This window comes from Labrus mixtus, chromosome 11, assembly GCF_963584025.1.
Source record: "Labrus mixtus chromosome 11, fLabMix1.1, whole genome shotgun sequence".
NCBI classification, from domain to species: Eukaryota; Metazoa; Chordata; class Actinopteri; order Labriformes; family Labridae; genus Labrus; species Labrus mixtus.
In genome coordinates this window covers 16,738,110-16,752,591 of record NC_083622.1, presented here as the reverse complement: position 1 = coordinate 16,752,591, position 14,482 = coordinate 16,738,110, and the positions used below count along the sequence as shown (strand labels likewise).

The 14,482-nt window shown below is 41.2% G+C and overlaps 1 protein-coding gene across 1 annotated transcript in view; it reads left to right on the top strand.

Annotated features, from left to right (window-relative positions):
- The first annotated feature begins 267 nt into the window (after positions 1-267).
- The window catches only part of ephb6 (eph receptor B6), a 43,132-nt gene continuing 28,917 nt past the window's right edge, over positions 268-14,482 (top strand). Inside the window, exons 1-2 of the mRNA XM_061049210.1 lie at positions 268-422; positions 11,934-11,998. Of these exons, the coding sequence (XP_060905193.1) occupies positions 365-422; positions 11,934-11,998 (123 nt within the window). The 5' untranslated portion in view covers positions 268-364. The remainder of the gene's footprint in view (positions 423-11,933; positions 11,999-14,482) is intronic.

Genomic DNA, 14,482 nt, shown 5'->3' with positions numbered 1-14,482 from the left:
TTTTCTCAAATAAAAAAGAAAATCTTTCTCCCACTCTCCTACTCTCACTCTCCTGATTTCTTCCTCTCTCCCGTTGCTGTGACAACAGTGTTATGTTTACTTCCTCGGTTGGCAGTGTACTTGTTGTATGTGCTGCTCTGTAAATATTTTTCTCCTTCCCTCATCCATTCATTCATCCACCCCCATCCTCTCTCCTCCTCCCTCTCTCTCTCTCTCTCTCATAAAGGGAGCAAACAGACTCCACCCCCTCTCTCGCCCCCCTCTCCCTCTCTCTCCAGCTCGTTCACACACACTCACTCTATCTCCCTCTTTTCATGCTCTCTCCCTCCCTCTGTCTCTCTGTCAGTGTCATTCTGTAGTGGAGATGTGGAGTGTCTTTCTGTCTCTCTGTCTGTGTTTCCAGCCTAATTCAGCTGAGGACGGTAAGACGAAACTTTTTACTATTCACATTTAACACTAGGACTGTGTGTGTGTGTGTGTGTGTGTGTGTGTGCGATGTGTTGTTTGAGGTATGAGTGGGATGGAGAGTTTGCACAGCGCTCCCGTCACATCATGTGCCTGTAATGAGCCCACAAAGTCAAGGATGGACTCTTGGTATGCTTCTGTAAAAGCTCTCTAAGAATGTGGCTTCTCTGGGAATGCTGGACACTAAATAATGTGAGAATCTGTGGCTTATAAAGGCAGCAGGAACACCTTCAAAAACTCAGATTTGCTCCAAACTTTTGCAGGCTGCACCTCCAGCTTGGGATCTCTGAATATTTACCACCTTTCTACCAGCCTTGTGTTTGTGTTTGATTTGTGTTCTTTATGTTGTGTTTGAGTGCGTCTTTGTGTGTGTGTGTGTGTGTGTGTGTGTGTGTGTGTGTGTGTGTGTTTGTGATGCTTGTGTGCTGCACTTCATACGGGACTTTGTTGGCTTGGAAGTGCCAGGTGCGTGCTGCGGCCTAACAAGCTCTTGCAAACAAAAGAATATGGAAATAAAGCCTGAGACAAATGAATAATAAGTTGCATAACCCTTTTCTCTTTGCCTATTTATTTGGCAACCCCTCTGGCCCTCATGTCACTCATGATCTCACGGATGTGACAAGCCAGGGACTCACACACCCGCTCTTTCTCCAGTGCTGGTATCAGTGTCTCTTAAATGTAAGTGTCTCCATCCCTGTGCTCTTGACTCTTTCTCTATGAGTGGAACTACTCCTGGAGTTGATCTGACACTGACACCAACGTCAGTATTGATACTGGTAACGATACAAGCTTTGGTCTGCTTCCAATACTTCCTAAAATGCACACGAGCATTGCGGGGAAAGCACCGAGTATAATGTTTTAAAAATCTAGAAGCATCAGTGTTTTCCACCAACATTACGTTTATTTTTCTGATCACGCTAGTATCATATGGTCAGTCGATATTTGCCGATACTCAGGAGACATGTGGTTGGGAAATCTCTAAATATTATATCTCTTAAAAAAGTATTTTTGTTATTGATACTCTCCGGGAAATGTTATTCTGGATCATTGTGGGCTGACTTGAGAAACCTGGTGATAAGTTGATGGCTCATAGTGCATATGTGTGTCTGTGTGTGTGTGTGTCTCTAGATACACTTGTGTGTTCTTATAGGTGCATGCATGCTTAAGCGTCTGCCTATACATAGCTCCTGCTCCCACATCCTGTCCCCAACACTTTAGAGGGTTCCAGGAGTCAGCACGCAATTACTTCCAAAGGATCCGGCTGCAGCATATTGAAAGAGCTGCACCTGTTCACGCTCATCTCCCTTTGGCTTTAGTTTACTAGCGAGGTGTGTGTGTGTGTGTGTCTGTGTGAGTGTGTGTGTGTGTGTGTGTCAGTACAGTCTTTTACAGAGGTAACATATATGTCCTCCTCATGCCTCATTATTAGGGCTGCGTCTGAAACAGATGGCCTGGACTGAGATGAGACAGAGCGACAGAGAGGGAGGCTGCACAGTGTTACTGGCCTACTGACTCTGTTTGTGTAATTGAAATAGAGCTCCTGTAATACAGTATTAACCCAAAAGCATAGAAGTCCATACAAATCCACATGAATTGAAACATCTAGTTATGTCACATAGGAGGGATTTTGTTGTCTGCCTCGGCTTTGATCACCGCAGATTACTTGTTTTTCTGGACCGTCAGGTTAGCTGAGTGTTTAATTTCTGTTTTTTTTTTATTGTTTATTGTCTGCTGTCGGTGAGCACACCTTTAATAACTCCTATTATTGTCTTTTTTCACATCTTAAACCCTAAAAAAAGACCGATTTAAAGCCATCATTTGTTGCAGTTCAGAGTGTCAAAAGATAGTTTTTCTGCCTTTTTACATGCAGACAAATGCCAAAGCTTGAAGAAGAAGAATGACAGGGGGGTTTGATTCATCACCCTCACATGCTGCCTGTGTGAGTGTTGACAAGTTCGCCCCCACATGCATTGTTGATGTGCGGCGTTGCTGTGACGCCTCATGGCTGGCTCTGACATTGTCGGATCTTGGTCGAGGATTGTGTGTTCTCTTTGGATGAACACACGCTGACTGAAGTGGAGGTCTGTGCAGGAGGCACACCTGATGCCCCTCCAGCTATTCTCGTCACGGATGAGCGGATGCTCACTGAGTTATGCATGTTCAGAAATGAACCATGTATCATTGGTGGAAATGATGTCACAACCTGGAAAATAATATTCAACCTGATTTCAACCAAAAGAGGCAAGCTGTAACCAACTGTAGTCTAGAGTGGGGGTAGTAGACTCACAATATATTATCATCCTAAATGCTGTGATAGCATTATAGAATCACTGGTGCCAAATATCGATAATTGAATTTAAAAAAATGTGCTCCAAAAACACTTCCAGGCCAACTCGTCAAATTGAACCGTGCCAATTGAACGTCTCACCACTTGGAGACTCCTCATGGTGGTACTTATGAACGAGGGTAACATAAATGAAAGTTAATTGGCAAAAAAAAGATGACAGCGGGCTAAAAAAATGAAGACAGGGAAGTTAAGAGATTAAGCATAAGAGGTGGAACTGACACCAAATTGCAGCAAATACATAATTTAATACACATACCTTTCCATGGGAATTTATATTCTTCAGTGAATCAGATATCAGGATATTTCATTATGTTTGTCTTGCAATATATCAATTATCTCAAGACCACTGTATCAGGATATTATCATTATTGTGGGACACGTATTGGGTATCATATTTGAGTTACCCTGTAATTCCCACCCGTACTATAAAGATTGACTTTCTCTGTATAAAATCCTCAAGTGATGACTATTCATGAGAAGTGTCTAAGTACAATCAAAAAGGATGAAATCGTGCTTTAACTATTCATAATTCATCTGACAGGTATACTTACTTTTGAGATTTAAATCCTACACAATAATCTTATTAATAAAATACAGTGTTTTGATTAAACCAGTGGTTTGTGAAAGATTTACTGTAATGAGTTTCTCTTTTTTAACTTTATATTATTTAACTTGTTTCTCAGTGGCAAAAGTCATGCTTGGCACAATAATTGTGAAAAAAGGAAATCTAAAAAAGCTTGACATCTTACAGTTGCAATATCAACCTGTCGGTGCTCTCTGGTGGACACAACATATAATGAAAAGACTTGTCCTCAGATCAAGTTTGGCAAACTTTTGTTCATCAGGTACTTAATAGTTTAATCAAACTTCATTTTTCGGCCAGTTTTCTGGCAAAAGAACATTGCTATTGTAGTGCTGAACCTGAAATTCTTTGACCTCTGGTTATCTGACACCAGGCTGTATAAACTTGGGGCCAACGTTCTCACGTTTAGGTCATGTGGGCCATCTTTCCCGTCCCCACTGGTATTTGGCTCTAACTGGGTATGAATTAGGCAGATTATCGTCCTTATCCTGGGTGTAATAATCCGCCCTTTCAGGACAAGATAAATTAGAGAAAGTGTGATAAGAAAACAAAACCCATGCTTGTCACAGCAGGATGGATGCCACTAACAGCCCTGAAAAGCTTCCTGTTATATCCCTTCAGCCTGCATGTGCACGGAGCTACAGAGAGAGAGAGAGATAATGTTCCTGAGGGAAGTGGAGGAAGCATCCCCATTACTGACACGACAACACTTAACTGTGACCAGAAGTTATTTTTAGCAGCGTTTTCTCATGTGATTTTCAAAAGAAACATAATTTCCAGTGGCTGTTGACAGCAAAGTCATGTCATTAGGCCACTTTTCCTCAAATGAATCAAAATCACAAATCTGCCGTTTGTGATACAAGAGGTTGAGGCCCTGCAGCCGCTGTGAGCCAAGACTCTCTGTTTTGAGTCAGCGTCATGGCGGATAGCGTCGCAGATAATGCGCCTGTGGAGACAGGCAGTAAGTTAGAGAAAAAATGTAGGTGAAAGATGAAGTGTGGTATGGTCTGCTGTGACACAGTGGAATGTAGTTAGCAGGGTTACATTTCATATTAAAGCCGCACTTGGCAGTTTGCGTGTTGGCAGCGACTGAACAGGAGGAGAGTTTGATTGTTGAAGGCTTAGTATTTAGAAATAACTCAATGATAGTGCAGAAAACTGATCTCTTCTCAGATTGTACATTCCTCCTGCCTTCATGTCTGCGGCGGGTGGAGTTGCTGTTGACATTGTTCTTGAGCCAGGGTCTGTCTTTGATGGTAATTCTTCATTTCTTTGAATGCACTACTTAATGCTGCTTAGAAGCAGCGTTTCTATTCTCCATATTTCCACTCTGCACACATTATTTTCCTCCAGTGAACAATTAAGCAGAGGGAGGAACACACTGCTCTGCTGTAGCACCATTGAGGATTATTTCTCCACAAGATTTTTGGCCTTCACATTTATTGGGTCAGTCTCATTACATCTGCCAAGACTGCTTCTTTTATGACAAATCCAGTCGCTGTTATGTCTAAGTCTTTCATCCACAATGTGTCAAAACTGTTCTGAATAAATGTTTCCTCTGATCAAAGACGTGGCAAGTGTAGCAATACCTTAATAGGGTAAATGACTGGCTCCACATTTTTGGAACTACGCATATTTCCATTCTTGCAGATGACAAGAGCAATTCCACAGTCAAGACTATGGGTTATAATAAAGCCACTGAAAGAGGCATTAGCTTAGCTTAGCATGTGAGCTGGAAATAGAAAGGAAACCAGCTCTTTAAAACTCCCTGATATATATGCACTTAAGTTGTTCAATCAAGAAATATGGAATAGTAACCTTTTTTTTGGTTTCTTTTTATGACAGATTAGAACAACAGTGTATGTAGTCCCTCTGTCGTAGTAACTATGCTAAGCTAACCTGTTTTTAGGTCATAGCTTATCATGTTACTTCAGCATATTTTGCACTATTCACCACTGCACTGTTTAATATTTAGTCATGATGTAAATATTAGTCTTTTCTTGTTTATTGTTGATATTTAATGTTGTACTTGTACATAAGAGAGCACAGTTCACCGAAGTTAAATTCCTTGTGTGTGTAAGCATACCTGGCCAATAAATCTGATTCTGAGCTTCCTGTTTAGCCAACAAACATTGACAGTGGTATTTATCTCCTCAGTTTAGGATGTCAGTATCTTCCATCAGAACTTCTCATTGAAGATTAAACGGCTCCTTAAACCCCATTTCTCCACATTAACTTCCAGATTGATGTAGCTACTGTAACCTTCAAAACAAGCAGTCTGACTTCACACCAACTTCACAGCATGATTGGCCAGGCATGATGCAAAGGTGTGAACGATTTATCTCACCTTTCTGTACACAAATAAGTGCAACATCAGGGATGCAGTCCAAGAACGACTTAAAAGTGCATTATTTGGGTTTTCCCCACATTTAAACGATAAGAGTGGGAGATGAGAGGGATCTTTTGGCAGAAATGAAACATGTATTATAGGTATGCTTCCATGAGTACATAATCTCCTGTGAAAACAATTGTGGTTTCTTTTACTCTTTTCTTTTTAATGATCTCTTTATATTCACAGAGAGAGGGCATCCCCTGTTTTAGAGTTCACCATGTTTCTACAGTAGCCCAGAAAGGACAAACAAAATACTGGCTCTAGAGGAGGCCTTTTGTGGTTTTTTTTTTTAGTTTTGCTGTCCTTCAAAGGGAAGTTTAAGTGAGGGTTTTAAGTTGGATTCCACCAAATCGAATCCAATTTTTCCTTAAAAGATTTGGAGTCTCTCCGTCTCTGTGACATTTGGACTTTCCCTTTGCCTTCGAGTTTAGTTGATTTGGACAACAAGGTCAGACAACACAAAATACAAACCACTTTCATATTTACATCGGCCTGACTCTGCATTAAGTGAAGAATTTTTCCACAAAATTTTTTCAGACCAGTTTAAGATGTAGTATCCATAACTATCCCCGTGACGACAACCTAACCAATCTTCTTTTTTTTTTTTGCATGCCTTGTGATCAAAGAAGAGTCAGTGTCCTCCTACCTGTGCCTGTTGCTGCCTGTCATCTAACTTGGCTTAAGTAGTGTTTGTTGCAGCTGCACTTTCATTCAGCTCAACTTTCCGAGAATCTTTTGATAACTCCCTTTGACATGTGCATGCTTATTTCTGGAATCGCGTTAATCCCCCTCCTTCCTCACTGCTCTGCCCTCCTCCTCCTCCTCCTCCCCCTCCTCTTGCTCCCTCTGTGTCTTGGCGTATCACTCTCTCGCTGTGGTTGTTTGTAATGATGGTTTGGTGGAGGCCTGTCCTTGACTGACTGTCTGTGGGCGGGAGAATCTGGAGCGTATAAAGAAAGGGCGGATTTGAGTGGACAAAAGACAAAAACACAGCTCAACCGCTGCTGGAAACGCTTGCAGACACTGTGGGAATTTTTCTGTGAAAATGTGTGTGCATGATACTTTTGTTACCTTGCGAGCTCTGCTGCTTTGCACTCTTTGCAGGTGCATTTACTCTGGTGTTAAGGTGTATTACACGCTCACACACTCACGTACCTCCAGCCTACGTTAATATTAACACATGAATCCTTTGCTGAGTGTCAGCGGAGGCTCCATCGGCTGGTAAAGAAGCCTACATGTGGTGTCAAAGAGGCGCGACATGAACAACGGCACTACACTTAGCGCTGGAGAGTGTCAACGCATGCATGGCCACAGAGAGGCAAAGTGTCAGGCAGAGAGAGAGAGTGAGAGCGGAGAGAGAGCGGAGAGAGGGTCACTCAGCTGAAGTGAAAGACTCGAGTGGCAGAGGGGACAGCCGGGAACTAATGCAGGTCACCTCTGCACAACAGAAAAGAGCATCTACACCCACGCCATTTCAAGAAAAGAGCACATTCATATGCACAAACACAATCCCATCATCCTCCTCTCATTCCTCTGTCATCACCCTGCCCTTTTCTTCCTTTGTCTCCCCCTTTTACTTCCAAAGCTCTTTTCCAAACAAACAGCAGATCTGGCATCAATAATGGAGCAGAGTATGTCCTTATTCAACATACAGAGATGTCACTTTTTTAGATGAATAATACACACACTCAGAGAGGGACAAGGGACAGGATGGAGGTAAGGTATTGAGAGATAGAGTGAGTAAAAAAAACCAAAGAGGAGCAGGAGGACGTGAGGGACGGCGTGCATTAACAGCACTCAGGTCCAGATTGCAGACTCAGCACTTCTCCAAACTGTCAGGGACAAACTTTGAGTGTGTCGAGCCTGTAGATGGACCAGTAACAGAGATGCTGTCGTCTCAGAGTTAAATAAAGGGGCTTTTAACCGCCTAGTGGACCTGGCAGCAAACAGTGCTCCATGTCTTTTGTTCAACTTTGTCGCGCGCATGAACACACACACACACACACGCACGCACGCACGCACACACACACACACACACACACACACACACAAAATCCCGTCCTGTTGGAGCTAATCCTTGGAAGACGTGTGTAACTCCGCACTCAATGCTTCTTCTCTGAGGATGTCGTGGTGAATTATTCAACATGCTAATGTCACGCAATGAGACATGCATGAAGCTCTTTGAACACCCCTCCATGTAATCCTCGTGTACAGGTTTGTCGAGGGGAAAGCAGAGGCAATGTGAGGACCCCACGCTCCCTCATGGCTGCAAGAAGTTAAACAGTAGAGGCATAAATATTCATGTCTAAATAGTTGGCTATATATAATTTATATTTTATTTATGCATGAATCTGCCCCGGAGCAGAGGGTTAATTGAATTTGGAATGGCACATGGCACGATTTGTCTATGTGTGTTCTTGTCTGATATAAACAGGCTTTCGATTAATTGGGTCAGAATAGCGTGTCACATGTTAACATAAATGATTGTTATGTTCAAAAAAGACGTAACAAGCGACACACAACTTTGAAAGTAACCAACAGGCTGTTTCGATGTTGTCACACTGTAATTATTTGTCACCCCAACCTCTGATACTGCCTAAAACAGCAAGGTAGTGATCAACTGGTTTCAGGTTTATTACTGTGTGACAAAAACGAACAAGTTTGGTGCTACTGTAGGTATTGACAAGATGGATTAAGTTGTACCCCCTCCAGTTGTACTAGAATGAACCAAAATACCCCTGATGATAGCGTAGATATTGCACATTTGCAGCCATAGTTTGCATAGTAAAGATCTGCGGGTATGCAACAGAATTGATGCCCAGCCCCGTCTGCATAACCAAAACACACATTTAACTTGCCAAAGAAAGATCCCTCAGATCACCACAGTCCACAGCAGAACAGATTCCTCGTGTCGGTTTGAAGAGGACACTAACGGGTATCCAAACATTCATCGCTTTTTCTCTCGCCATTCCTCCTCTACGCTAAAGAAAGCTGCAGGAGCGACATTAACCAACAGAGCTATCAGTCATGGTGCTTTACTGCTTTTATTAGCTTCCAACAAGGCACCGTATCAACTAAATAAAATGACAGAAATGTGAGAAAAACATTTGATTTTGTAGATAAAACAGAGGAAGCGAACTCATGACCTACAGTGCAGACATAAGTAGTGGGAGCTCCGATGTTTTGTCTTCACTCGTTTGGAGCTGTCGTGTCGTCAATGTGTTTTTAAAAGTATACTCTGATAGCAGAGAGTTTATTCTTGTTCAAAGTTTATGAAATGTCAGCAATCAAGGCTTTCCAACAATACTTTGTATAATTTGTTTCAATCAGCTATAGTATCTGAGGGGTCTTCAGTATTGACCAGTGATCAAGTCTAGGTTTCAGAATTTGTACCTAAAAGGAATATACAGCAAGGATAGGGATCAATCCTACTGACTTCTTTCCCAGTTGGTTTAAGTGAAATTGAAACTCAGACTCTAGTAGACTCCTTTAAAGGAAAGACAATGCTCTGGAAACAGTCAGTATTGAGCACAATGTATTGTAGTTGACTCAAAGCAAATCTTAATCTGGGTAACAATGTCATCAAACATTGGTTTGTAGAGTTTGGCTTACGTTAGCAGTGCTAGCACAACCAGCCTTCAGTCCTCCTTATAAGTGAATTTCTACATGCTTTTGATACTATATGTCAGTCTAACCTAACAGCCTACATACAACTTTATCTCTACTTTATAGATAAATATATTGCTAAATTGGCTGTTGCCACTACTAGATGCCACCTGCTTATATATTAAAAAAACAATAATAATTTTTCACACTGACCAGTAATTCTGGTGCCGTCTAGCGAGGGTGACAACGTTTAATCGTTAAGTCGACAAAGATCGCTCAGTACAATACAGTCAACAGTAGTATGGGAACATCTCGAACAAAAAATTAACATAAAAAACATTGTAACTTTGTTGAAGGAGTATTGCAGTTGTGTTGCACTACTTTTCCCCTAATAAGCTGTCATCTGAGTGCGTCTTCTGTTGCATCATCAAACAAAGCAGCAACAATGTGTCACTAATGGAAAATCATTATTCTTCTGAAAGGATTTAAATATCCTGGCCTGCTGGATTTAGCTCTCTGACTATGGCTGATTTTGATCAATCAATGAATCTTATCTGGATTTGTATTGCACTAATTCATAACAAATGTTACCTCAAAACACTTTAGAAAAACAGGTCTAGTCTGTACTCTCTGTTATGTTATTCCTAAAGACCCCACATTAATCCACCAGGAGCACAGCACTAAGCTAAATGTTGTTTAGTGCTGTGCTCTGAGATTCAAGCCGCCAGTCTGTCCAGACATTCGCCTCACTAAAAACTATTCTGAGGCCTGTGGTTGCCCATAATCCTTTGCTGTCACAGTCAGTTTATATTCTTTTTACTGATACAATGCATATCACTCCTAATCCTTTAGCACGTTCATGGAAAATGTGTGAATTTACTTAGATTGACAGACAGACAGTGGGTGAAAGAGATAGACAGACGGGGGGGGGGGGGGGGGGGGGGGGGGGGGGGGTGAAAAAGAGGGACACGAAGGATTGGAGGGACAGATTTGCAGGGTCTCCATCTGTGAGTATAATCCTTAAAAAAAATCTATTTAGAGCACTGTGCGAGAACAGGGAGCTGCAGGATGAATACAAGCCATGAATGATACCAGTATCCTATTATTTGTTTGATTTGAGACAGGCGGAGGGATTCAGTGTGTGTGCACAGGCTTTTCCACCTGAGAAATAAAAAATGAGCCCAGTCACCAGTGAGACAGGATACCTTTTCAAATCCCATTCTCCTGTGTGTGTGATGATTGTGTGGATAATGTGTCTCTGTCGCTTTTTGTGCAGTTGTCAAAGAGAGAAAACGAGCCTCCTTTTCTCTCCCATGAACCATTGTGTGACATGAAATGGAAACCAAAGTATAAAAATTGTATGGCAAAAAAGAGAGGAATTATTTATTTTCGTAAACAAAGGCGGATGCCTGCATGCATTTGTGCCTAATGCGCTTTAGCTGTTTAGCATTGTGTTTGTTGAAATCAGAAAATGTGCTTTTTTTCGACCACAGCTCCATCTGAGAAAGTATCCTAAACCTGAAGTTGTATTTTTTTTTTACCTATGTGTGCGCGGCAAACTTTGGCGTGCTTTATGTCAGAGTCTCCTCAACAGAAATGCACCGGAACCGTGCCAGACCGAAGAAACAGCAGCCACCACTGTTAGGAATACTAATGGAAAATTCAAGGGCTTCAGTTTTGTGTGGGAAGCTGCCATGTGTCAGCACGCAGCACTCAGCATTAAAGTCACCCTGTGTGTGTGTTTGTGTGTGTGTGTGTGTGTGTGTGTGTGTGTGTGTGTGTGTGTGTCATATCTTTGCCAGCTTGCTTTTTAAAGCACTTAAACCTAAAAGCAAATTATGCGAAATAACACTCCATCATAAAACTCATACGCTGTCCTTGTGCTTTTACTCCACATCATTTGAAATGAGCAAATGTGTGCGTTAAAAGCCAAAACAAAAGTAAAGCCAGCACTGGACATAACATGGAGATGGTGCCAGACTGAAATACACATGAGTTTGCTGAGTTTAGACAACATGTGACAGTGACTGTTATGGCCTTTTAAAACATGAAAAAATGTGACCTTTAATCACAGTGCCCCCATCAGGTCAATCAGTTTAATCTGTTTTTCTAAAACTAGAAAGTTGTGCCAGAACGCTTCATGACTCAGAGTGGGTAATTGGGTTTGACAGATGCACACAGCTGGAGCCCTCCATCATTTTATTGCATGGGGGGGGAATCAAAGAGAAACGTAGACAAAACCTGGACCTGTTCCACCGACACTAGACAGACCTCCAACTCCTTGTGTTTTTTTTTTAATCGTAATCTCGATTTCAACTTCTACATTTGTTTTAGCTCGTCACGGCGTCACAGAATGAGTCTGTGATTCACACCTTGAGAGAGTGTCTCATGATTAGAAATCCTGTTTCACAGCCACTTCTTGTTTAAACCACTCACTCTGTTCATGTTTAAATTCTCCAGTAGGAATCAATAGCATTTAACTGAAAGCGGCTCATCTTGTTTGTCGGTTTTTCTCACCTTCTCTGTGTCTCTCCTCTCAGTGATGCTGCTGGACACAACAGAGTCTACCTCCGAGCTGGGCTGGACCACCTATCCAGACACAGGGGTGAGTCTCCAAACTCAATGTGCTTCACAGCTGTCGGAGCTATAAAGGGTTCTTGTTGGGAGGCCAATCAAATGGGCTGAACACATGTTGTTACATGAGGTTTAAGGTAAAAAGTTATCCTCACTGTGTTTTGTTTGGGCTTTGTGGTGAAACTGTAATGAAGGTTTAAACACAGGGAAACAAGCACATTTCTTTACACAAACTTTGCTGGTATTCTATTAATTGTTAGCTTTGTTTTGGGGCTGCAACTGAACATTATTGTAAGCTCATTATTTATTGATTACATGGATTGGTCCTCAGAGGTGAGAAAATAATATTGTGTAATACTTTGCACCAGTTCCTGTAGCCCAAGTTGATGTGTTTACATTTCTTTTTATCATTATCATTATTTTAAAGGGTTTTTTTTGGGGGCTTTTCATGCCTTTATTTTTTTAGAGATTGGACAGTGGAAAGAGTCAGGAACTGGGGGGAGAGAGAGAGAGAGAGAGTGGGGAATGACTTGCAGTAAAGGAGGACTAACCACTAGGCTACCAGTGCGCCCCTACATTTCTATTTCTTTGTCTGACCAACAGTCAAAAACCCTTTTTGTTTGTTATTCACAAAAACAAAAAGGAATCAAGGGTCACATTTTCAGAGCTAGAACCATAAAATGTTTGGTATTTCTGCTCTAAAATAAAGAATTCATTAATTAAAAGAGTTGCACAGGTATACATTTATCACCATTCATGGTATGACTTTTTTTTTTTTTTAATTAAATGTTCATTTGTGCGTCTGAGTTTATCAAGAGCTATGTTTTGTAAAAGTTCATATCTATAATTTGCTGCACCAAACAAACACGTTTCCATTCCTATCAGGGTGGTTCTAAAAAAGAATAATAACGATTATTGTGTAACTCAGTTTACTGTAATAATGTGAAACCATAACATGATCTGAAATGGTTACCCCACCATGGAAATGTCTTACTGATGCAACCCTCTGACTAAACTTCCACTAAAGGTTAAAGGCTTTATCAATTTTTCACACTTAAATGTAATAGAAATCAAGTATATCCTCTGAAAATAACAATCAATAAAATCGCATATAAAGCCTTTAAGGAAGCTGTAGTAGAGATTTAGTCAGATGATGATAATGAGTATATCTGTGTAATGGGTTAATTATGGATGAAGTTCCTGTATGTATCATTCAACTTTAATTACACATACTATATATTTAAAAATTCACTTGCACATGAAAAGTATCCTCTCTGTGCTTCTCAGCCAATCATAATTAACCCAAATGATAGATAATGAAACACAAACATGAGCATCTTATCTATTTCCTAACCGGGTTGTCAAAACACAAAAACACATTTATTGTGTCTCTATACTCTGCTCTGTGAACATTTTGTTTCCTGCTCACACGAGCTCTTAAAGTCTGGTTAGAGCCAGTACAATACATCGAGTGGCTTTCTTTTGCATGAAAACAGTGGCTGAAATAAACACCATCCTTCCATGAAATCTTCTGGGTTTAATTTTCCTGGAAAACTCAGCATTGCAGAAAATCACAGTATGCAGAAAATTTCTGATCTCAGCGTGAAGCTCTTTTTTTTTGCTTAGTTATGGATTGGACATTGATTGGAGGAACTTTTTCGCAGGTGCCAAAGACAATGAGCAATGTCTCACCTCACCTAAAAGACAACCATGAGGGTTAAAATGTTTTATTTTTTCGGTTAGCCTCTGCTGTGTGTCTGCATCTGGGCGGAGATTACAGTGATTGACCCACAGACCTCCTATTCTTGAGCTGCTTTTTATTGAAGATGTCGCATCGCCTTGAGCTGTGCAAATATGTGTCTGTATGTATGTGTGTGTGTGTGTGTGTGTGTGTGTGTGTGTGTGTGTGTGTGTGTGTGTGTGTGTGTGTGTGTGTGTGTGTGAGGGCAAGTATATGTGTGTCTATATTTGCGTGACTGTGCCAGGGTCAACTCCTGGGTCAGTTAAATTCATTCATCTGTGAGTGATTGTGGCTCAGTTCTAATATGGCTCATAATTACACACACACACACCCCACACACACACACACACACACACACACACACACACACACACACACACCCCACACACACACACACACACACACACCCCACACACACACACACACACACACACACACACACACATACACACACACACACACACACACACACACACACACACACACATACATACAGTCTTCATTGTCACCATCGTTGAGATAATCAGTCAAACTATGTGAAAAACTGTAGAAACTGTAGGTCACTACTCGTACATGTTTCTGTGGAGGAAATTCCTTCATCAGATACTCTACTGAAAAAAAACATATTTTTCTGAGACTCCATCCATACATGGACAATGAAAACAAAACCTCTAAGATATATATGTAGAGTCACTGCTAGCGAAAATAATACATTCAGACATGATGGCTTTTTAACAGTGAGGGAATGTAACTCAGTACATTTACTGTAGTGCT